The 25,738-nt window shown below is 33.3% G+C and overlaps 2 protein-coding genes across 2 annotated transcripts; one reads left to right on the top strand and one right to left on the bottom strand.

The window, feature by feature from the left end:
- The first annotated feature begins 535 nt into the window (after positions 1–535).
- cfap20 (cilia and flagella associated protein 20) lies at positions 536–4,102 on the top strand. The gene is made up of 6 exons (XM_058753923.1): positions 536–873; positions 1,913–1,992; positions 2,086–2,197; positions 2,275–2,463; positions 3,771–3,881; positions 3,958–4,102. The coding sequence occupies exons 1-6, from the start codon at positions 790–792 to the stop codon at positions 3,961–3,963; spliced, it is 582 nt and encodes a 193-aa protein (XP_058609906.1). The 5' UTR covers positions 536–789; the 3' UTR covers positions 3,964–4,102.
- Positions 4,103–4,244: 142 nt separating this feature from the next.
- dgat1a (diacylglycerol O-acyltransferase 1a) lies at positions 4,245–24,723 on the bottom strand. The gene is made up of 17 exons (XM_058754597.1): positions 24,376–24,723; positions 21,311–21,398; positions 15,069–15,109; positions 14,038–14,123; positions 13,803–13,855; positions 12,385–12,490; positions 11,996–12,124; positions 10,666–10,740; positions 10,403–10,506; positions 10,280–10,318; positions 10,162–10,203; positions 9,250–9,294; positions 8,781–8,893; positions 7,448–7,513; positions 7,167–7,254; positions 6,253–6,315; positions 4,245–6,175 (listed from the first exon to the last, which is right to left on the bottom strand). The coding sequence occupies exons 1-17, from the start codon at positions 24,567–24,569 to the stop codon at positions 6,014–6,016; spliced, it is 1,494 nt and encodes a 497-aa protein (XP_058610580.1). The 5' UTR covers positions 24,570–24,723; the 3' UTR covers positions 4,245–6,013.
- Positions 24,724–25,738: the final 1,015 nt, after the last annotated feature.

The following is a 25,738-nucleotide window of genomic DNA, read 5'->3' as shown; positions in this document are numbered from 1 at the left end:
TAAATCAAAGCAATGCAATTCAATGCAAAATGGTTGAACTAGTTGTCGTGGTGCATCAAGTGCATCAGTCTATACATTTCTATTTGACTTTTTTATAAATGTGTTCTAAAAATGGACGCACGAGAAGCGGCAAATCGCAAAAATCTGTGCAAACCTATGAACCAGTTTTAAACGGTTGCAGCTGATCGATTGATAGAATGAGGTTGTCACACCCCTGATTAAGCGTGAACGATACCGTATTAAAGACTCAAATACAAAACAACCGTATTACCTTCCGTGTAAAGGAGCACATTATAGGCTACAGTAAGTTTTAGTTGCATGCTATTCCAAATACAGCCATATCTAGCATTTTAACTTATTATTCCAATTAATAAAGAACTGATGTCTTATTCACTGCATATTAGATAATTGTTTTAATATAAAGCTCTTGTCACACCACTGGGACCATAGGTATCTATGACTTTGGCAACTCCGTTACTATAGCAACAGCCGTGTCAACATTAAAGGGTCCGACGTGACAACCAGGTCACGTCACGTCTCCTAGCAACTCCCAAATAAACTTCGAAAAAGCTCGTCGGTGTCGCTGTCGAGGATTTATCAGACCAGACGGGACATTTAACGCGTTATAAAGCGCTTTAGTTTTATATACGACGATTATTTGATGCATACGTTTGTTTGTTAATTGTAAAGCGGAACCCGAGATCTGGAGTCCAGAGATCCAGCCGGACGCGTTCAGAGCAGAATAAACTGTGTATGGTGTGGATTCATTTCAATTAAAACCGCAGGATTATGTTCAAAAACACGTTTCAGAGCGGCTTTCTGTCCATCCTCTACAGCATCGGCAGCAAACCCCTGCAGATATGGGACAAAAAGGTAAGCAGACGGCGGAAATGATGCTAGATTGACTGATGGAGCTCAGATGCTGCTAATGCACTGCTAACTTACAGAAATGTCATATTTAGGTTATAATAATGCTACAATTTACATTTAATCTACATTAGGTGTGAAAAGTATAGCCTCGGTAACATTATACACATTCTTGTAAAAAGTACTATGATATTACCATGGTAACACCATGGGTTTTGGGCATTACCATAATGATACTGTTATGGCATTCTTTCAAGTAACGTTACCTAAGCAGCATTATAGCATATGCTTTAGTGTTTATTAATAGTTTGAATTAGTTATTATTATTTTTCATTTATTTAATTGTTATATTTTCTGTTTTTATTTTAATTTTAGTTAAAGTTTTAGTTGTTTTAGTTAACCACATGAAAACTATCTGAAATAAATAAGTTTAGTTTTATATATATATATATATATATATATATATATATATATATATATATATATATATATGTATATAATGTCTTATAACAGTATTTTATTTTAAGAAACAAAAATTATTATTATTTTTTAATGGGTTTAGTTGTAGTTAACCATAATAACCCTGATATACATATTTATTTTTTAGTATGTCTTTGTTAATTATTCTTATTAATTATTATTTAGTTTTTAGTTTTAGTTATACTAAGTTATACTTAGTTAAACTAAATAAAATGAAAAATTATTCCTTTGCAACTAGCTGAAATAAAATATAATTGTTTTGTAATTTTATTTCAGTTAACATTAATTTTATTTCAAGTATTTGTAACTGTAATTAACTGTAATAACCCTGATATACATATGATTTAGTTTTTAGTTTAGTTTACATTTAGTTATTTATATTAAGTTTATTATATTGTATTATGTTGTTTACTATATATATATATATATATATGTGTGTGTGTGTGTGTGTATGTATATGAACATACACACACACACACACACATTCTGTTATAACCTAAAGGATAGGGAGGTTGATGTAGACATGAATTATGTGTGAACTCACTAAAGGAACATGTTGTTGCAGGTCAGAAACGGACACATAAAGCGCATCACAGACAATGACATCCAGTCTTTGGTTCTGGAGGTGGAGGGGACGAATGTGAGGTGAGTGTGTCCCCGTCTGCCTCTCTGACACTGAACACACACACACACATCATTATCAAACCTGACCTGTGTGTGTGTGTCTGATCTCCACAGCACCACCTACATCACGTGTCCTGCTGACCCCAAGAAAACCCTCGGTATCAAACTGCCCTTCCTCGTCATGATCATCAAGAACCTCAAGAAGTATTTCACATTCGAAGTTCAGGTAGAGGTCTGGTTTCTTCAGATAATTCAGAGTAGATGAGCGATGTCAGAAATGTGTGAATGTGTGATGCGCTTCAGGTACTGGACGATAAGAACGTGCGGCGGAGGTTCAGAGCCAGTAACTATCAGAGCACGACCCGCGTCAAGCCCTTCATCTGCACGATGCCCATGCGGCTGGACGACGGCTGGAATCAGATCCAGTTTAACCTGTCAGATTTCACACGCCGGGCGTACGGCACCAACTACATCGAGACGCTGAGAGTGCAGGTGAGAGACTGATCCAACCCATTTCACCAGGTTATACTACCAGGTTTAACTATTCTTAGAACACGTCTTAAGACAAGAGGTGACTGTGTTTTTCGTGTTGTGGCTCCAAGGCTCTGGAACTCGCTTCCTTTAACATTGAGAGCTATGGGTTCTGTAGAATCTTTAAAAAAAACAAAAACACTTTTTTTTGGACAAGCTTTTAATTAACAATATGGTTTGGCTGGTATTGAATTTTGTGGTATTTGTACAGCTGGTTTCATTTTAGAATTTCTTTTTTTTTTTTCCTGTAGAGCACTTTGTGACTCCTCCTTGTCTTTGAAATGTGCCTCATGAATACATTTTACTACTTACTAATTTTACCACAAAATCAAGAGGAAAACTATAAGAAAATCTGTTTTACATAAAGAGTCCTCTTTTGGGACTAACACAGTTATTTGAACCGTTATATTTTCATGACAAGCCTAGATGTGCTCAATTGCAAGATTTAATGGCTGATTTATTGTTTATGACACTGGTAATTCAGGGTTGTTATAGTTAACTAAATCAAAACTAAAACCATAAAAACAGATAAAAAAAAAAAATTCAGATAGTTTCCAAAGCAACTTGTAACTACAACCAAAATAACTACAACTTAAACTAAAAATTAATTAATAAATACAAAAATAGTAAAAAAAATAATAAAAAAACAAATCTATATAAACATTAAAAAGACCTATAAATCTTTCACCCAATAAAAAAAGGTTTTAACTAAAATGAAAATGTAAAATATAAAACTAATTCAAAATATCTCAATAATACTTAACACTGCAGACAGTAAAAAAATATATGGTAATACAATAGAATAAAATATATATATATATATATATATATATATATATATATATATATATATATATATATATATATATATATATATATATATATATATAATATAATATTTATGTAAGCATAAATTAAGCAGCAGAAATAACATTTCTTTGCGACATAATTTCTTTGTATTACAGTTGACATAATTGTTTTGAAAATAAAATAATTTCTATAATATAGATTCTAAATATAGGATTTATATACATTTATATATAAATAAAATAATTTATATATTTTATGTTATTTTAATGGCTATATATATATATATATGTATATAAAGAATGACTAACAGTGCTAAAATCTGCCAACACAAAAATAATTTCTAATGTCAGCAAACCTTCATGATATAAGCTGTTATTAGAAATAGCTTGAAACTAAAGCTGTCAGACTGTGATTCAGGTGTTTCCGGGGTTGATGATGGCTGTCCTCGTGTTTTTCAGATTCACGCAAACTGTCGCATCAGGAGGGTGTATTTCTCTGACCGGCTGTACTCTGAGGACGAGCTCCCCGCTGAATTTAAACTCTATTTACCAGTACAAAACAAAGCAAAGGTGAGCTTCATCATGCTCGTGTGCAGAATCATATTTTTATATCGTTGTGTATTAATCTTGTGTATTTCCTCCACAGCAGTGACACAGCAGTTTTATCTGCACACGTTCATATTGGATGGATTTCTAGTGGCACTATCTTTTTGTTGTTTTTCAAGTGTTGTTTTGGATCTGTGTGATTGGTTTCCATCTGCTGAATAAATATTTTATATGCACAAAGTGAACCCCGATGTCTTTCTGATTATTTCACATTTACATTTATGCATTTCGTTGACACTTTTATCCAAAGCGACATACAAAAGGGGAACAAAGCAATTTTCTCCAGATATTGTCACATCATATTTCATACACAGCTAGATATGCTGATGTTTGAAAAGATTTATTAAACTGGAACATGAGCTGTCAAAACCGTACAAGGAAAACATAACGTGTCTTCAGTTACAAACTTTGGCTTTCACAGGAAAAATCTGCTGGTTATTAAATCTGTCAAAAGTTTTGTAGAAAGGTTCTTCAAACGGAATTCAAAAACTCTTCAAAGAACTCTGTTATCACACCTGAATGCAGCAGTTACAATGAAATAAAGTAAATTTACATCTCAGTATTAACATAACCATGGTAAATTATGAGCCAACCTAAAACTGGTATCTAGATAAAAAAAATAAAAATAAAACACACAAATAATGGGACCAAGCACCGCAGCAGTCGAAATGTTTTAACCAGATAATCAGAGGACAACAGAATAATTATTTCTGTATAATCTCTTCACAGAATATGAGAATATATATATAATATATATGTCAAATATTTGGCAAAATACAATCTCGCTTCTTATTTGGTGTCCATTATTTGCGGTTGGTTTGGTATATAAAAATCTCTGTAGTCTCAGGACTATTCCCCTGAAAAAGTGATGAAGTTCAGAATAAAGGTCTGTTCACACCAATAGCAATAACTGCATCAGTGTCCACACAATATTTTGCCACTTTCAATATTTGCACTCTTTAAAGTCCGGATGGATTCTGATTGGTTGTTGATGGTTTTATCGGGGGAAAAAATTATCCAAAATTGATTTCAACGATAACATTCCTCTGTGTTATAGTTATATCGTTATCTCTAGGACATCTTACATCTTTCTTGGCCCTACTGGTGCTTGAATCCCATTAAATCCCATTTAAATAACACTGTAGGCAATTTAAAGGGCACAAAATAAAATTTTGGCTTTAAAAATTTCACAGATTCATGTACAATGTTGATATAATATGTATTTATACATCTCTTTTCAGAAACTTAAAATGTATCTGCAAGTATTGAAATCAACATAAAAGCAGTTACATTCTTTAAAGTAGTGCTGTCATCCGATTAATTGCATCCAAAATAAAAGTTTTTGTTTACTTAATATACGTGTGTGTACTGTGTATATTTATTATGTATATATATATAAATACACACACATACAGCATATATTTTGAAAATATTTACATGCATTTTCATATAAATTATATCACATATAAATACATTTAATATATATACGTAACATTTTTCTTAAATATATACATGCATGTGGGTGTATTTATATATACATAATAAATATACACAATACACACACGTATATTATGTAAACAAAAACTTTTATTTTGGATGCAATTAATCGTGATTAATCATTTGACAGCACTACTTTAAACGAACCTTTAAAAGGTTGACAAACTTCATGCTTTTCTGAATAAAGTGCAAAAACTCACGGATTCAGTCAATCACACCACCAAAGCAACAGCACAAAGAATGAAAAAAAAAACGTTACATTTATATTGCAGACACAAATGAGTTCCCTTCTGAAATGCATTTGGAAAAATACAAACACATTTGTAGCACTTCTGATTTTGCGCCTCTTTGAATTGATCATCTTAGTATGAAAATGTCAAGTATGAAACATTAGCGAGAAGGCATTGCAATGATGTGCTGCTTTGGCTCGGCAGTGTTAACATTACATTGCACATTATAAAACACACCTGCTCAAGTCTTTCGGACTAATGATCACATTTGATTTGGGCTGAAGTCTGTTAAAAATCACATAGTTCCCTTCTAAAAATATATGCATTGTTTTTACATTCAACATCTCGGTTATTGCAGATATCGTTGCGTCATGCCGCGGCGCCCTCCGCTGCACTCCCATAATGCAGCACGTAATAGTCGTGGACGTACATGAGCACGGCGATCGGCTGGCCAATGATTAGCGACATCCAGACGGCGGCGTTGCCATAGTTTCCCCTCAAGAATCGGCCCACAAAATAGGCCAGCGGGATCTGAAACAGGAAGTAGAATGTGAAATGAGGAATTTGATTTGATGTTCAACAAGCAATATTGAGTATTTAAGACTGACCTGTGCCATCATTCCCAGAAACGCCCAGAGCCGAAACATCTTTAGAGGAACACTCACTAAATACTGGCAAAAATTACACAAAACATTGTCAGGGATATTACAGAAACAGGAAAAATGTCATAACGTGACTGTAAATCTGTGCTGCCAAACGATTCATCGTGATTAATCGCATCCAAAATAAAAGTTTGTTTACATAATATATGTGTGTGTGTACTGTGTATATTTATGAAGTATATATAAATACACACACATGCATGTATATATTCAAGAAAAATATGCTACGTTTATATATGAAATATATTTATATATGATATAATTTATATGAATATAAATATATACATGTAAATATGTGACCCTGGCCCACAAAAGCAGTCATAAGTAGCACAGGTTTATTTGTAGCAATAGCCAAAAATACATTGTATGGGTCAAAATTATCGATTTTTCTTTTATGCCAAAAATCATTAGGATATTAAGTAAAGATCATGTTCCATGAAGATATTTTGTAAATTTCCTACCATAAACATATCAAAACTTCATTTTTGATTAGTAATATGCATTGCTAAGGACTTCATTTGGACAACTTTAAAGGCAATTTTCTCAATATTTAGATTTTTTTTGCACCCTCAGATTCCAGATTTTCAAATAGTTGTATCTCAGCCAAATATTGTCCGATCCTAACAAAAAAAAATCTCAATTTAAAAAAATTGACCCTTATGATTGGTTTTGTGGTCCAAGGTCACATATTTTCAAAATATATGCTGTATGGGTGTGTCCTTATATATACATAATAAATATACACAGCACACACACACACACACATATTATATAAACAAAAACTTTTATTTTGGATGCGATTAATCGTTTGACAGCACTACTGTAAATTGTAATGTAGCAATGTAAGTGTGCAATGAAACCTCATGGAAAAACGCCGACAGGAAGAACACAGCTAACTGAGCCGTAAACTTATTTACTCCTTTCACCAACATGGGTTTATAAAAGTGTCTGAGGGGAAACAAAGAATGAGAAATCAATGAACAAACTACAGTATGGCATGAACAGACAACACAAACTGATCTCAGAAATTATTTCTGTTGTAATATGAACACAAAGCTCAACACTGCTGCAAGAAAAGTGCCTCTGGCGCACACATAACAGACAAATACAATCACACAAACTGATGATAACGCCGGCTCACCGTAGGCACCACTTGTGAACAGGAATGTTCCAGTTCGACCAAAAATACGGAATCGTTTCAGAGTTCCTGCGAACATAAAGCTCATCAATTACACTCAGGACTACACAGTGTGAAAACTTTTCTCATGAAATGGTATCTGTAAGCTGTTTTATGTCTGTAATGTGATGCATTCAAAGCGAATTCTCACTCACTCACTCACTCTCACTCTCTCACACACTCTCTCACTCTCTCTCTCTCTCTCTCTATATATATATATATATATATATATATATATATATATATATATATATATATATATATATATATATATATATATGGATGATGCACAAATGTTATTTACACAAATTTTAAGACTCTATTTTACAAATTTTAGACATTATGTTTGATGTTTGGCTGGAAATAATAAAAAAAAAGTGTCTCCAAAAGTAATGCATTGAGTAAAAGGCCCATTCATTGTAATGATAACTATAACAATAACTATAGTAGCGTCCACACCAAATGCACAATCATTTTCTGTCTTTTGTCGTCTGCCACTTTGAATGCTCTTTTAAGTCAGATGGATTCTGATTGGCTGTCAATGTTTTTATCTTTCATCAGGTGGAACTAAACCACTCTGAAAGTAATTTTAACTATACACTGTAAAAAAAAAAAAAAAAGTTGAGCTAACTTAAAATTTTAAGGCAACCAGCTTCAGCAGATTTTTGAGTTCTCTCAACTTGTCGTTTTAAGTTTATACAACAAAAATTTGAGAATCTCCCACAAAAATATGTTGAGCAAACTCAAAAATTTGCTGAAGCTGGTTGCCTCAAAATTTTAAGTTGGCTCAACTTTTTTATTTATTTTTTTACAGTGTAGAAGCCAGTTTTTCCCACAAAAAAAAAAAAAAAAACGTAATAAAACTTGTTTCTCACAATTTTTCAGAAAAAAAAAGTCAGAATTGCGAGATATAAACTCAGAATTCTGACTTAGATTTCTGATAGATTTTGCTATTGTCTTAAGGGTCTAGGACTGTTTAAAATACAATCGATAACGATTAAGATTATATAGCATCCAAACCAACGGACGATAACGTTCTGTTTATTATAAGATCATGCTGCAGTTTTGTTGTTTGCCACTTTTAAGTCAGATGGATTCTGATTGGCTGTCAATGTTTTTATTGTTTTATTGATTTCTTCTGTCTTTATGGTTGTAGTGTGGACTTCTCTATTCTCATAGAAGATATTTTTATAGTTATCATCCTTGGTGTAAACAGACCTTTAAAATTTTAAGATACTTTAACATACTGCAGGTTTTGCTAAGCGTAAACCAGCTCTGGACGGAGGAAGCCACTCACCACCAGTCGCGGTAAAACTCGCGGTCTCCGAACTGCATGAGCTCAGCTATGAAGTTCATAGAGGAGTGGAAATACCAATAGAAAAAGATGAGCCAGATAAAATGATTGGGCACCTGTAGAGGGACAGGGAGAAGGGGCGGGGCTTGTGCCATTAGACACTCTGAGGAGGAGGGGCCACAGACATGACATCAACTAAAGCGACAGCAGCTGTTACCATGCAAAATGAAATACAATAATCTACAATGTTTCGTCTCCATTTATTTTTGTTATTTTATGACTTCTCAGCTATAGGGAAAACTTTAAGTGAATTTGCTGGGGGCCTGGATTTCACACCATAGCAACAGCAAGTGCCACAGTGAAAGCTGTAGCAACAGTAGCCATTTCAACAGCACCTGCAAAAGCTCTAGCAACAAAAGTCCATCCATGACAACAACAGCATCTGTTTGCATTGGTTTCTCTGGACACTTACAGCGAGCTTCAGCAGACGTTCAACGATTCTAGAGAAATCCATGTCCTGTTTAAAGAGACAGAGACTCTATGAGCAATCAATGCATAAAAATAAAAAATAGATAAAAACAACATGCCAAAGAAGTGTTTCTGTATGCCTAACCAGTACAAACTATATAAACCCTGGGCAACCTCACATTTCAATGCATTTTTCTGTTGTCTGATTGATAAAGGCCTTTTAGTATCTTTAGGCCTACAGAAATGTCCACCTTGAGCTTGTGATTTACGTGTCTTTTTGCTCTGAAATCTTTACTGATATTTATAAAGTAAACATAAGAACAACTGTTAAATTGTTAGTAACATTTCAAGACAAACACTTACTGGACCGAAGCAGCTTAGATTTACTTGAATATTCATACATCATTTATGAGAAAAATCACGTTCAAATGTGAGTCAAATATGATCATTAGGCTTTTGAGGGACGTTTATTTGTTCATCTCTCATTTATCAATGTACTGCATCTCATTATATGTTTGGATCATAAAACTTGGAGCATTTAAATCTCATTTTATAGGACATTATTGGCAGATATAATGACAGCTGATAATTATATCATTTTATGTAAGTATCTTGTTGTAACTGTTGTAAAATCTCATTGATTTACATTATAAGCTACCAGAAGTTCATCACTTTTTTTTTTTGTCATGAACATCGGCATCTGCATTAAATCTCATATTTTTGCTCAGTTTCTCCATATTCTCACTATATCATATGAGCCATAAAAGCCTGATGTATCAGATATGATACTAAACAAAAAACACATATGCAAACTCTTTTTTTGTATTTTGTCTAAAGGTTCAATAAACTGTTCCTTTATAAAATGTGATTTTTCTGACTATTATTTTATATGTCAGACTTTACAGGGTGATTCTACCTGAAAGGGTTTCATTGAGTTCTGAATCGTCGGAACCATCCACTATCAAAAGAAAAAAAGAGTCATTAAAATGCCATACACACACAAATAAGCTCAGTTTAAACTACTCTTTGCATACCTGCTGTATTAATCCAAGCATTAACTGCATTAAAAACACCTGCAAGAAAGAAAAACAGGTATAACGTTATCAGAAAGTGCAAACTGTAAACGTGAGTTTCTGCTGTCTCGTCCTGTCTCTCACCATCTCAAGCAGTCGGCGCAGTAAGAAACGCTTCCGTATCCGTGGAGAGCGCGGGAAGTTCAGCTCGTAACACAGAGTTGGAACGAAAATAAAATAATAAATGTCTGTAACAAAATAATCAAATCAAATATATCGATAAATAAAAATAAAATGCATCAGTTATTAATTCCATTGAAATATTTTAATTGATATTTTAATTAGAAACGAGCTGATATTCCTTCATAAGTGAGAGTTATTACAGGTTGAGTTGTGTAGTGACTGACCTCTGTGTGTGAGGTTTGCTGGATAGCTCACGTGTGTGTATCCGCTCGTGCCGTTGGCTTTGTGCACAGACGGGCCTACGAGAGAAAATTAAACATTAACACACACTGAATTCATTCAGATGTTCTCTGCCAGGAGACCAAACACAAGTATAATAACAGGACTCACTGATCAAATATGAAACTTCATCAAGTCAAGGCAACTTTTTTTTGAACATTTGAAGGTTAAACCCTGCAAATACTACAGATCAGTGCTATTTTACGATCATTGAGATACTTATATTCATATTTTTTCTATTACTTTAATTTGAAAGTTTTAGTAATATTGTTTTTGTTATTTCTATTAGTTTTTGTGAACTAAGCTGGCTAGTTGCTAGGCAGTTCATAACTCACACTTTTAATTTGTCCTCATGTGCATCGCGTTTATATAAATAAGCGATGCTGATAGCAAAGTTTGCATTAAATGTGCTGTTGTTCTTTGTCCAGCAAGTGGCAGTACAGCACAGCATTAGTGCTCATGCTCAGAGCAAATAGAAACAGTGCAATGCCTCTCACATCTCAGTCTGTTTGCACAGATTCAGACAAACACTGAGAGCCCTTCACAGCAAACAACAGATGAGAAAATACAGGGTTTATGAACTGCAGGTGCTACAGGAGAGACAGAAGGACAAGCGGCAGGTATTACTGGTGCAAAATAAACAGCTCGATGCAAATCAAAACAATGCATTCTTTGCATGAGGCCATGAGGCCGTTTGACCGCCATGTCAAACAAACAATCACAGTTCGTTTCGTTCAGCATCCGTCACGTTTCGGAGCGTGGAAAAGTCGCCACAATAACGAACTTTTGGGCGTATTTTAAAGATTCTATGCTGCGAACTTTAAATATTTCACATACTTTTGAAAATCCAGCTTTTATTTGATCCTGATAAGCGTTTGTTGTCACAGTTGTAAACACGACAGCTTTCTTCTTTCGTGAGGGGGTTTGGCGTCACGGCAGAACGTTAAAGACACACACGTCTCCTGGAAATCCTGTATAATTCAACCAATCCGACGACGACTTTGAAACTCCTGAAGTGTTTCCACTTTTGTGTGCCATATGCATCAGACGTTTAGCCAACGTTCCGTGGGCGTGATGTCTGAGGCTGAGACTAGCTCTAATGCATGCATTGCATTCTTGCATTAAGTTTCATAACAGTGACTGTGTATCTAAAAGCATTTGCATTCATGCACAGAAATGCATGTGAATATTGGAATTTGCTTGATGTCAGATATGAATGCATGATGAAAATGTGAGTTTGTGTGTGGTTTTTGGTGAGGTTGGAGTGTCACTCACAAGAGTGAGAGCGGGACAGGGTTCGGGCTTTGGTGTGTCTGATCTCTCTGCACCATTTGTTGACGTCTCTGTATGAATACAGCTTCAGGAAGAGAATGGTGAAGACACTCAACGCCAGAACACCACCCACTGAAACACAGCCACGAGACAGCATGATTACTCACACAACAATATATTTCCAACATGCCAACAAAGATTACATAAAAAACATAATATTCTAGTTAAACCCACGACCAAATCACATGCTCACAAGGTAAAAAGTGCCACTGATAGAGGTTTTGGTAGTTAATGCATGAGAAAACAACACTATAGTAACGTTTTCTTATAAGACTGAAGGTTGAAGGTGTTAGTGTGAACATATGCACACTGGTGGAAGATGTCTGTGATACCTGGGGTCATAGAGGTCAGGCTGAGAACTGTACCGGCCGGGACAAATAACAGAGCTGAAAGATTGATGCAATGAAGGAATGTTCCGGTGCCCTCTGAGATGGTGCCCTGGAAATTCAATTACACTTTATTAAAATGATCCAGCAACACTTGTGCTAACAGATATACATTTAACCTGTAAAGAACAATCAAATCTTTTCAGTTAAATCTCATGAACAAATCCAGGTCCAGGTCATATTTCATTGCCACTTGAAAAATACATTAAAAAATTAAATGTGAAAAATGTTATGTGAAATTACTGTAATACAACAAAATTTTTAAGTTGAAAAGTTTTAGACATCTTGTGTTTTTGTCAGTTTTATTAGTTATATATATTGTATATATTTAATAGATTTTATATTTGTATTTGTTATAGTATTGGTATTTTATACAATAATATATAATAGTAATAATCATCTAAATTTATATAGTAGAATTTATATTTATATTTCATTATTTAATTTTTAAACTTAAACTAAACTTTAAACTAAAGTGTTTTGTAATTTTGTATTGATTTTTTTATTACTATGGACCCTTTTCACAAGACTGTGATGACGCGTTTTTATACTTTGTATTATATCACCGTTTCATCAAGTAAAAAAAAAAACTAGTTAACACTAATGTGAGGGTGTTTCTAATGCAGTGCCAATGTGAGCGGCGGTAAATTTGACATCGTTCTCTCTTCTGACTGCTGTTATCAATCTCTCTCAATTTTTTTCCTTTGATTGAAAGTCGTGAAAACACTATGGTGGAGTTTTACTTTTGCTATTTGAGAAAATGGGAATGCAAAAAATATATTTGTGGTACCCTCTCATTCACTGCTGTCAGATTTTACCCAACTATGATGACTTCCGCTGCTGAGAAACCCGGGAACGTGAGAAAGGTCCATTATTTTGGTTTTTAATATGTCTATGTGGTTTTTATTAAGTTTTATTTTTACTTTATTTAGTTTTAGCCATTTTAGTTAAATTAAACGAAAATGAAAATAAATGTTGCCCAACATACATACATACCTGAAATAAAATGTTTTTAAAACATATTTCATTTTTAGTTAATGTTTATTCATAAATAACAAATATTTTAATTGTTTTTTTTTTTTTTTTTTGCATTACAGTCATGAGAATGGGACATTTTCACATAGCAATAATAAGAATTGTATGTCATGAAAATAATGCAAAGGATACCTTAAAGATTTATAATTTTTTTTTTCTTCATACTTTTTTTTAATTAAATTTTATTATTTATTTATTTTTATTTTTGAAGTCAAATGTGATCTGGACATGTTTTTGTCAGGATTGTGAGATTCACTCTTCAGTGTAAACAGTTATATTTGTAAGTCCATGTCTGTAATCACACAGTTCATTCCCAGCATGCAACTCACCACGGAGAGCTTTCTCTCTATGTACAAAGCTGCCATTATAAAGACGTTGGAAACTGCAAAAGCAAACAGATTAGACACAGCATATTGAAGTGAGCATGCATGGAATATTGACATGGATTTTTATGATCTTACATTATGCATGACAGAAAGTGTAAATTTGGTGTGAAATGATGTCTTCAGCTTGAGCTGATCTGCATGAATCTGCTGTAGGTCACAAAGCACACACTCATCATACCAATGATCAGGCACAGAGCCGGCCAGCGGTACGGGTCCTTCAGAAAGAGAGAGATGATCTGGATGGGGTCCACCAGAATGCCATATCTGAAGACGAGAGGAGATAATGTCATTTAGAGAAACCACACATTTGAATGTGTTAAGTAAACATTACCTTCAATTTTTCACCATACTGTATATATATAAATTAATGTATATAAATATATAATTATATGAATATAATTTGATTTAAATCTATAAATAAAATTTTAATCTATTTATAAAATAATGTATCAGATTATGAATGTTTTTATTGTGACATTCATATATATATACACACACACACACACACATTTTTATATTACATATGTGTGAATGTATATAAATATATGTATTTATTAATTTATAGAAATGTATAATAGAATTTATAACTTTTATAATACAATTTAGAATAATTTTTAGTATATAAAATCATTACATATATTTATAATAATTGTATTTATAATAAATAATACATTTATATAATAAAATATAATAAATAATATATAGAGAAATAGTTTTTAATTGACAGATAAAAAAATAATGCCACAATGCCACAAAAAAAAAAAACAATTTAACAGTTTCTAAAAATATCTCCATTTTATTTATACAAACAGACTGTATTGCTACTGGTGTTTGCTATTAAAAGCCTCACTTTTGCTAATGTTGAATAATGTTGAATAAATAGTGAGACTGGGCTGAAAAATTCCAGAAGCCAAAGCTCGTGCATTCAACACCTGGTAGAAGCGACCATCAACCCGGAGAGTTTCTTCACCATTACTACAACAGCGATTAGTGCACTATATGCTGCTCTGGATAAAAGTGTTTGCTTAATGACAAGTAACAAAAGACATGCATTTAGTTCCTGCCGGGCACAGTCATTATCTGTCTCATTCAGATGCTTCAGCTGGATCATTAGCCAGAAATTAGCGAGTCACTGAGCGTGAGAAATCGAATTAGCATAGCCACTTTATTTATGAATTAAGCAACAAATGATGTTAATGATAGACTTACTTTATAAGGTTCTCCAGGACCAGCCGTGCATTGGACAGGACCTGTAAACACAAACAAATAAACCAATTTAATGCATTTGCAGCTCATTTATTGTATCCAAGCCTACAGGCAAAACTAAAGGAAAACAAGAGTTACACTGCAGGAGAACTGATGTTTAACACTAAAAAATAGGTCGCTAAAACATTTCACGCTTCTTCCAGTGTAAAAATTGATCTCCTGCTGTCCTCTCACATCAAAATCCAACCACATATGTGACCCTGGACCACAAAACCAGTCTTAAGTCGCTGGGGTTTATTTGTAGCAATAGCCAAAAATACATTGTATGGGTCAAAATTATCCATTTTTCTTTTATGCCAAAAATCATTAGGATATAAATTTCTTACCGTAAATGTATCAAATCTTAATTTTTGATTAGTAATATGCATTGCTAAGAACTTCATTTGGACAACTTTAAAGGCGATTTTCTCAGTATTTAGATTTTTTTGCACCCTCAGATTCCAGATTTTCAGATAATAGTTGAATCTCGGCCAAATATTGTTCTAACAAACCATACATCAATGGAAAGCTTATTTATTCAGCTTTCAGATGATGTATAAATCTCAATTTTGAAAAATTGACACTTAAGACTGGTTTTGTCGTCCAGGGTCACATATCTGTTTACAACTGTTTTGGCTTTTAAACGGTGCTTGATTTGTGGATTGTGATGTTTTTATCAGCTGTTTGGACTCTCATTCTGACGGCACCCATTCACTGCAGAGGATCCATGGTTGAGCAAGTGATGCAATGCTACATTTCTCCAAATCTGTTCCCATAAAGAAACAAACAGCAAATATAAATTTTTAGGTGAACTGTTGCTTAAAGATGTTTAGCGTATGTACACTCTAAAACAGAAAGACATGTGTTTCTTTCTAATGATTGTGTTGTATCTACCATAATATTGTTTTTAAATACTGTCACTAGCAGAGAGCAAAGTCTACAGCACAACAATATAAACAACCTCAGATAAAGCACTCCAGCCTGATAAACACATCTGACCTCTGACCCTTTAAAGCAGTTTCCATGCTTTAGGTTTCTGCGCTCATATTTCAGACTCGGCTCTTGAAAATGAACTTGTTCTGAATGCTACATTTGCTTTATTTAAACTAAATTCACTGTGATTTGGTCATTTTATTCATTAAAAGCGTAACAAAGCACCTGAAGGCTTTAATTTTTAAGCAAAACACAAGGCCTGAAGACTTTGAACCACTGGTAACCTCAAAGCCGTTGCCGCTGCTGCTGATTTACGACAGAAGAGGATTTGCAGAAAGACTTTCTCATTCCAAAGGCCATTTGATTAGATTTGCGTCGAGAAAGCTGCCAGACTCAACCCTGACCTCATTAAAAGCATATTGCTAATTGATTTAGCACATAGATCCATGCTATGGTAATTGCTTAAAAGGCTGTGGGACTCTGGTTCATTTCATCACACACACACACACACACACACACACACACAAGCTCTTTTCCAAAAGACTTGCCATTGACTTCAACACTCAAATATTTAGGCCTAAATTTAAGATTTATATATTTGAATTGCATTTAAAATTTCCATCCATTTGTATTACACAGTTCAACAAACTAATAAACTTAATGTGGTGCATATTTATCAGTCATAAATTAATGAAACAGGTCAGATTTCTGCACTCAAAAATCATGGCTTAATTTACTATTAACTGTTTACACAGATTCTGTTGAAATAATCATATTTTCAAAATGCATTATTCAAAACAAGCAATGTTTAATTAGTTAAGAAGCAGGAGATTGAAACAAGTTGGATTTATTGATGATAAACATAAACCTGGTGTATTTGAAACAAATTCAGTTTATTAGTACTATTACAGAAATCTGACCTGTGTTGTTTATGCATGAATGACAAATGTGAATCACATTAAGTTTATTAGTTTATGTTAAAACTGTGTAATGCAAATGGATGGAAATTTTGGGTAACACTTTGCAATACGGGTGCACAAATATGCATTCAATAATGCTTAACTAATGCACAGATAATCATGAGTTAATGTATAACTCATGATGAACTAAACCATTTATTAATGATTACTTTCTCAGCAACTAATGAACATTCGATATGATTCAAAGATTAAGTAATCAATAAATTGTTATCAGTTAAATGCGTCATAATATATTAACTACCTAATAACTTATTTTATTAACTAATGAAGTAAAATCATGTGTTAATTACCACATTGGGTCGAAGCCATGCCTTTAAACTTCCAGTTGTCTGCTTTAATTAATCATTAGTTAATGATTTGCATGGGTATCATTATGGTATGACTTTACTTGTTGAGGCACATGACTATTAACTATTTGTTAAGTAATATGTCATTGTGGTTATAGATTTTGAATTAGTTAGTTAGTCGAGTGCCTCAACAAGTGAAGTCATACCATAATGATACTTTAGCAAATCATTAGCTAATGATTAATTAAAGCAGACAACTGGAAGTTTAAAGGCCTGGCTTCGACCCAATGTGGTAATTAACATATGAATTTACTTCATTAGTTAATAAAATAAGTTAAGTCTTGTCCAGCTGTGTTTTAGTCATTATCTGTGATTGTCATGTGTATTTAGTTCCTGCCTGTTCAGTTAGTTTTGGTCTGGTCTACTCGTTACTCCCCGGTGTTCCTGTCTGTGTCAACCTTGCCTTGTCATGCCCTGATGTCTACATTAAAGACTATTATTTTGAAGTTACTCCTCGTCTCCGTGTTCCTCGTTCCTTTCTGCTGTGTGCACTGTGACATACACACACACACACACACACATATATATTGTTTGTGAAATTTTCTAGTAATCTCTGAGTGAAAATTGTTTCTACACCAAATTTCTTCACCGTACATAAACATAAGCAATTTGATAGTGTAGAGAGACCGAAATTCCCATGGTAACAGCAACCTGACTGGTGGATGTTTTCAGCAATTAAACAACTTAAAAAAAGAAAAGACACTGAAATAACACTGACATTCTATATAAAATATTGTCACTTTAAAATCTCCAAGCTCTGTTTTGAAAGGTTTATCGACTATTATTAAAAATGGCTTTCTCTATGGAGAAACTATGAGAGTTTGACTTTCAGGACCCCGCTGTTGCTCTCCATCTATTTCCTCCAGCTGAAATCACTCAAAAGCAGTCGCCTTTCTATTGGACTTTCATAATGATCCATTAATGGATTCAAAGCATTTAAGGATATTCCATGGGAATATGATAAAAACAACAACAAAAAAACCACAAGTAAAAGCTAAATCCCACAGAGAACGTCAATGCGATGGTGTTTCAAAGCGAGGATTAATATTGGTTTCAGAACTGTGATTTGCTTTCCTTGGCTTTGAAGATGCTGCTCCAGTTTCTCGGCGGTTCAGGGTGAAATAGATGTTTATTTTTAGAGGACGGGTGACATTTCTGAGCGTTCATTAAAGTAATCCCCGGAAGTGTTTGACTTTTCATTACAGCAGAGAAGAGAAACTCTAAGAGTTTTCCGATCGCTTTGACAGACTGAGATTGACTTGAAGGACGGTTTGTCTTTTGATTGACATATCATCATAAGTGGCGTCCCTGTAGCATTAGCGTATACATCCTGAGCATATTAAATGTCACTGACACTGTATTTATAGACTGCGATGGAGCTGGCAGGATCTATAGTGGGGCAAAAGTCACTCTAGGACAGCCAAAGGTTTTCAGCAAAACACTTTCCAATCTCCAGTGAGATTTATTTTATGCAGCTGCTATTATGGCATATATATATATATATATATATATATATTTATTATGGTATCTTATGATATTACCAGGGTATAGGTCCAATAAACAGTGTTCTTAACTAAAACTAAAACTATTAAAAATCATTTTGGTAAATAAAATAAAGTTGAAATAAAATCAAATACAAATATTACATTAAAAACTTACAACTTAAAAAGCTGCCTTTACAACTAACTGGAATAAGGTTGAATTACTAAAATGACTAAATCTAAAACTAATACAAATAATTTTTGGTAACTGAAATAAAGCTGAAATATATTAAAACAAATATTAGATGAAAATATTTAACTTAAAAAAATTTAAAAAGTTACCTTGGAAAAGTAACTGAAATAAGTTTATGTTGATGCTAAAACTATTCAAAATAATTTTCATTAACTGAAATGAAAGGAAATAATAAAGTAAAATAATGAACTAAAATAAAATAAAATAATACAAAATAAATATTAGATGAAAAACGTTTTCATTTACAACCTTTAAGTTCAAGTTGAGTACTAAAATGACTAAAACTTTATTGAATATTGAAATAAAAATACATTCAAAACTAAATAGAAACATTTAAAAAGGCAAAATCACATAACAAAATTACTAAAACTTAATCTAAAACTAAAATTGAAAATATAAAAATAAAAGCTAATTCAAAATATTATCAATATTGTAATATTATATAATTAATACTAAAATCAAGCTGAAATCAAATAAAACATAAATATTAGATGAAAAACTTAAATAAAAATGTTGCTTTGGAAACTACCTGAAATTAATACGTTTAAGTTCAAAGTACTGAAACGACTAAAAGTGAAATTAAAATAAATTAAAGCTAAATACAACTAATAAAATAATATTTAACAAAATGACAAACTAAAATTATTATTTTTATTTAAAAAAAAATAAATTTAAATGTAAAAAAAATCTATAACACTATATTATATAAAAAGTACTAAAATAAGACCGCCGATAAAACAAGTTATGCATGGAAATTTTTGTTAGTCTTGCTCAGCAGACGAGTCTGAACTCTCTTTGACACTTAACATGAGATGAATGCATTAAACCTCAAACAGCGACTAGAAAATTACGCCATGCTGCTTCTTTTGAGAGGAAAAACAAACAGACAGCGAGGGAGAGAGAGAGAGAGCGCGGAGGAATAAACACCCTCTGGGTTGAATTGTATGGTTTAATGTGGGAACTCATGTGAATCGAGGCTGTCACAACAACCTGAGTTAAACTTCAGTCACTTCTCTCCGTTTCCACTGCAGAAATCTTATTCTGTAACTAATGCGTCTGGCATTGTGCTGCGTGTCACATGATTATACGAGACGGGAGCTGAGGATAAAGGTCAAATTCTTACTCGATTCAATCCTATTGAGTTCAAAATAGCCCAGAATGAACTTGACGCGTATAACCGCGATGAAGGGCAAACGTAGTCTTTTTGATCATTCAGGCAAATGCATGGTGAATTATGTTTCCTTCTAGATTTCATTTCTGTTGTCCTAGACCTAGAGCATCTGAGGACAAACACAGGGAAAGATTCCAGCAGAAGAGAGAACAAAAATAACAAGTGTGATAAGACCGAAGCCATTCAAAGTTTCGAGGCCAACAGAGTGTCAGTATTTATGTTCAGGTAACAGCGAGGGCCTAAACATAGCACTGACACAGTCATCTGACAATACCAATACACTGAGTAAAGTCCTACTTTTACATGCTTTTTCAAACCAGATTGATGTTTTTCATGCAATAATGGCTTGAATGTGGGTTTGTAGGTTGTTTCTTCATCTAAACAGATTTGGAGAAATGTGGCATTACATCACTTGCTCACCTCTGCAGTGAATGGGTGCCGTCAGAACGAGAGTCCAAAAAGCTGATAAAAACATCACAATAATCCACACCACTCCAGTCCATTCCGTCTCGTGAAGTGAAAATCATCTTCAGGCTAAAATAGCGTCCTCTATATCCATAAAATTGCTTCCTCCAGTGAAAATGTTAACTCATCTGAATCAGGAGAGAAATCTGCACAGATCAAGCACTGTTTACAACCAAAACAATTTTAAACAAATATGTTAGAGGATTATGATGTGAGAGGACAACGGGAGATGGAATTAGAGGAAGCACTATTATGGATTATGAACTTGTATATTAGACGGAAGCAACAGTTTGAAGTTAAAATGCCTTAATGATGAATTTGTTTCTTATAAACATGCAGCTTTTGGCTTAACAAGATGTTAACTGGTGGACTGGAGTGGTGTGGATTACTTTTGGATTATTGTGACGTTTTTATCAGCTGTTTGGACTCTCATTCTGACGGCACCCATTCACTGCAGAGCATCCATTGCTGAGCAAGTGATGTAATGCTGCATTTCTCCAAATTGTTCTCATCTAAAGAAAACATGGATATTTTATGGACATGCAATATTGGACATTTCATGTACTGGAGACTCACCAGCATGACCACACACCAGTTGAGGATTCCTCTGTAGTTGCTGTAGCCACTATTGGAGCTGAGCAGCGACTCCTGCAGCTTGTGACAGCTGAAGAGACAGACAAAATGAGTCAAGCAGTAGCTGATGCCATGTTTTAAGATGTGCATATGCATCTCTGGTCTGATATAACAACTATTAAAGGCCTCAGACTACAGAACGAAAAAGTATTTGGACACTTACGCCATGTCTCAATGTCATTGCAAGGAACCAAGTGTCATTTGTTTTATGTCACTATCTGATGCAATGACATTCAGACATCATAGCATCCCTGCCACTGAGTTTATAGTGTAAGACACTGATTGAGAACAAGCAAATGTTGAAATGGGTGACAAAATGCCAGAGTTTGAGTAATCTCACTCTTAATGTGTGTGAGTGCATGAGGTGTGATTGATAAAGGTTATTAAAGATTGAGGTCATGTTGATCTTATCGGCTTTATCAGTGATTTCATTTGACAACAGCTCATTACCAGGAGTGGCTCAACCTTCACACCTTCACCTGAAGAGATCTGTTCTTCTGTGGACTATCTACATCAGTGTTGTTATTGTTAACTAAATGATTAAAAATAGTTCTTGCTACTTGAAATAAAGCTGAAATCATCTTAAAATCTTAAAGATAAAAAATTTGAAATGTTGACTTGACAACTAAATGAAATCATATGTGCTTAAAGTACTAAAAGTGATTAAACTCAAATATAAATAAAAATACATTTATTAATTAAAAACATATTAACATTAAGTGAAAATGTAAAGTTAAAAAATGTGAAATGTTGACTAGGCTATTCAATGAAATAAAATAAGCTTAAGTTAAAGTACTAAAATGATTAAACCTAAAAATGTTTAACCTTAACTGTCACTCACAGTTTTGAACATAGACATTATAGTGCACTATCCAAACTTAAATCTTTATAATTCATGAATGAAAACATTTTGTAACATGATTTTAATGTACCATTTCCATGGTAATGCAATGTCTGATTTTAAAATGGGTTTCAAAGGATGAATTTTGAGATTTTAAGTTTTCAACTGATATATAATTTCTTATGATTTCTAATATGTGATAGGGAAAAAGGCAACTAAGAAGACTTTCTGTGACAAAGGTCAGAATTCATGTCATGATGTAGATTTTTCAGGTCCACTCTTGTCATAAATACCTATTTAGGAGTCTTAGACCTTTTCTTTAGATTAGGATTTAACTGTAAAATAGTGAAGTAAACGTAGGCGTCCCACAGAGGGGACGGTGACAGTTAAGAGGTTAATACATTTATAAATTAAAATATAAAAAACAAATAAAATGACAAATGACTAAAACTTTAACTAAAATTACAATTAAAAACTAAAAATATGAATTCAAAATATGAATATGTAAATATTAAACTATAACACTACACCTCTTGTGTCTGGGTCAGGTATGGTTAAGTTTGAGTTCTAGATATAGCTAATTATATAGCTTTTTATACAGTATACAGTACTACGCAAATGTGATTATTACTAGAAAATACCAATATCTATATTAAAATATGCATTGTACAGTATATATTGCACAGGAAGCAGTATGCTAGTTGTTCTGAATGTGTCTGTTATTAAAAACCTAACTGACTTTGACACATGCAAGAAATGAGAACCAGCATTACACAAGTTCTTTCACTTCCATTCTCGGTTTAGGAGGCTTGTGGAAACGTCATGATTAGCCTTCAGTGCTTTTAACACAGTGGTCACAGCTGCAAACCCAAGCAGACCAGAGTGACCCATGAACTGAAGTGAAATACTGCCGCTGGAGTTAAAGTAAGATATTATGATTACTCCATGCGCTCGCCTGCCTGCACCATTTCTCAGTCCTGACCTCCATAAACTTTCCTGCCATTCTTCACTGTGCATATGAAGGCACAAAACATTAATTAAACTTGTATAGCGACTACCAAATGCTGAACGTATTAGTAACTGAATATGTGTGTATAAAGAAAATGCCCAACAAAACTGAAATCCATATGTTTGTCATTGGTTACAACTAGAAAATAAACAAATATGCATCTATGTATAAGAATTTTATATCACTATGTGATCATTTGCAACCAGGCAAACGTCTTTCTGTCAGATCTTTTGTCTTTTAAATACATGCACTTGCTTTGATATTGTTACAGTGTTAATATTATGGTACATTATGAAATTACCAGGGTACATGTCCAATAAAGTGTTGTTATTGTTAACTAAAACTAGTAAAAGTATTTTTCAGTCACTTAAATAAAGCTGAAACCAAATAAAATATTAACATTAGATGAAAAACAAAAAAAAAACAAAAAAAAAACTTGAACACCTTTTTTAATTAATAGTCATGGAAATTAACTGAAATAAATTAAAGCTACTAAAGTATTAAAGTACTAAAATTACTAAAATGAAAGCTGAAATATAAAAAGCTAAATAAAAATATGCATAAAACATAATAATTTTCACATAGCCTAACAAAATGACTAAAACTTAAACTAAAATGAAAATTCAAAATTTGAATAAAAATACTACAATAAATAGCACTGCCAATATGCCTCTGCATATGTTACAGTATTTATTACTGTTATAGTGTAAATATTACAGTACACTATGAACCAGGGTGCATGTCTGATAAAGTGCTGTTATTGTTAACTAAAACTACCAAAAATAGTTTTCGTTAACTGAAATAGGCCTAAAAGAAAATAAGAATATTAGATGAAAAAAATGAAAAATTCACACTAAAGTTCTAAAATGACAAAAACTGAAATAAATAAAGATACATAGAAATAATAAAATATAAAATCGCACATAACAAAATTACTAAAACTTAAACTGAAATTAAAATGATAACTGAAAATACTTAAATAATATTGCATGAATAACAGTAAAATAAACTGCCATAGGCCTACATGTCTGTACATGTGTCTGTTACAGTATACAAGCATCATTCTCGCCATCTACCTATCGAGAGAGAGAGAGAGAGAGAGAGAGACATGCTGCTCATGTCAAGTCAAAAACATTATAGTTGAATAACATATCTTACCTGAAGCCGTCGTCGCCAGCATTGCTGTGATTCTTGTGTTTATTCGCGGGTGTTTCGTGTCTCTGCTCTTTCTCCTTCACCTGTCCGCTGAGCGTCTCTGCGCCGCCGCGCTTCGCCTGAGCTCCCGCCGCGTCTCCGGCGATCGTGGTTCTCCGTTTGTGCTTCACCGAGCCCCTCTCGCTTCTGTCGCCCATGTTCGCGGTTATAATGAAGCAAACAGGCGCATCGTTTCTGTCACGTTCTTCCCGTTTCGCCGATCGTTGTTATCAGCAGCGCGTTGAATCGAACACGGACGCGGCGCATCAAGCTATCCGCGCTGCGCAAGCGTTGCGCAATGAGCGCGGCGACACCCAGATGCACCATGGCACAATTTACTCAATCATAAAGCCACTGATTACACAGTTTTAAAATCATCTCCACGATTTGCCAATAGTTTGTCATAAAACACATTTGCTCTCATGCAATTATAATCCACAAATAACTAATTAATTAGTCTACATGTATTGTTTTAGCTATCCAAAGCATACAAAAAGATGAATTTGGAAAGTTTCTATAAATCTGACAAGTAAGGCCTTGCTGGGACTGCAATGTAGACACGAGCTCAGGTTATAATAATGTACGTTTTCCATTTAATATTTGCCCTGTTTGTTGTATTTGATGTGCTTTCAAGAAAATCATATCAAGAAATGTACTACTTTGCTTTATCTCTGATATGAGACAGGCATCAGATTGGCTAAGATATTTAGATTTATTGCACAGGATGTTCTGAGCTTACATTTCATTTTTCATTTTTTTTTTTTTTTTGCCCTAGGTTCTTATAATGTCTTATAATGTTTTAAAATCTTATAATGTTTTAATCTAAATGATGGTAATGATTATTATTAGTAGAAAATTTAGAAGTGGCAGTGTTGTTATTGTATTAAGATGTATTAAAACACTATCTATTTTATATTTTATAATATTATATATTTTATTTAGGTAATTATTATTTTTGAAATTATACTTATACGTGTTAATAAATAATAATTGCTCTCTCTATAATATATTTTAAATATATATATATATATATATTATATTCTATAAGAAATATAATATAATATAATATAATATAATATAATATAATATAATATAATATAATATAATATATAATATAATATAATATAATATAATATGAAACCTGAAACCTGAAACCTGAAATTGCGGCTCAGTTAGTCAGTGATATATTACATAACTGATGTAAATACAAACACGCCGCATGTCTGGCAGGTGTAGAATCACGTTTGAAATGAGCCAATGGTGTCGAGCCTCTCGACGACTTTAAACCAATCAGGAGAGACGTTGACAGCAGTCAAGGTTGGTTGAG

Source organism: Onychostoma macrolepis, chromosome 19, assembly GCF_012432095.1.
Source record: "Onychostoma macrolepis isolate SWU-2019 chromosome 19, ASM1243209v1, whole genome shotgun sequence".
Classification (NCBI taxonomy): domain Eukaryota; kingdom Metazoa; phylum Chordata; class Actinopteri; order Cypriniformes; family Cyprinidae; genus Onychostoma; species Onychostoma macrolepis.
Note: the sequence above shows the minus strand (reverse complement) of the source record. Positions and strands in the feature narration are given on the sequence as shown.

Coding starts and splice junctions, on each gene's coding strand:
- cfap20 (XM_058753923.1), top strand. CDS start 790: ATGTTCAAAAACACGTTTCAGAGCGGCTTTCTGTCCATCCTCTACAGC. Junction 1,993..2,085: donor GTGGAGGGGACGAATGTGAG/GTGAGTGTGTCC, acceptor TGATCTCCACAG/CACCACCTACATCACGTGTC. Junction 2,464..3,770: donor TCGAGACGCTGAGAGTGCAG/GTGAGAGACTGA, acceptor CGTGTTTTTCAG/ATTCACGCAAACTGTCGCAT.
- dgat1a (XM_058754597.1), bottom strand. CDS start 24,569: ATGGGCGACAGAAGCGAGAGGGGCTCGGTGAAGCACAAACGGAGAACC. Junction 14,124..15,068: donor GTCCTGGAGAACCTTATAAA/GTAAGTCTATCA, acceptor TCTCGTCTTCAG/ATATGGCATTCTGGTGGACC. Junction 10,204..10,279: donor TGCTTGGATTAATACAGCAG/GTATGCAAAGAG, acceptor TTCTTTTGATAG/TGGATGGTTCCGACGATTCA.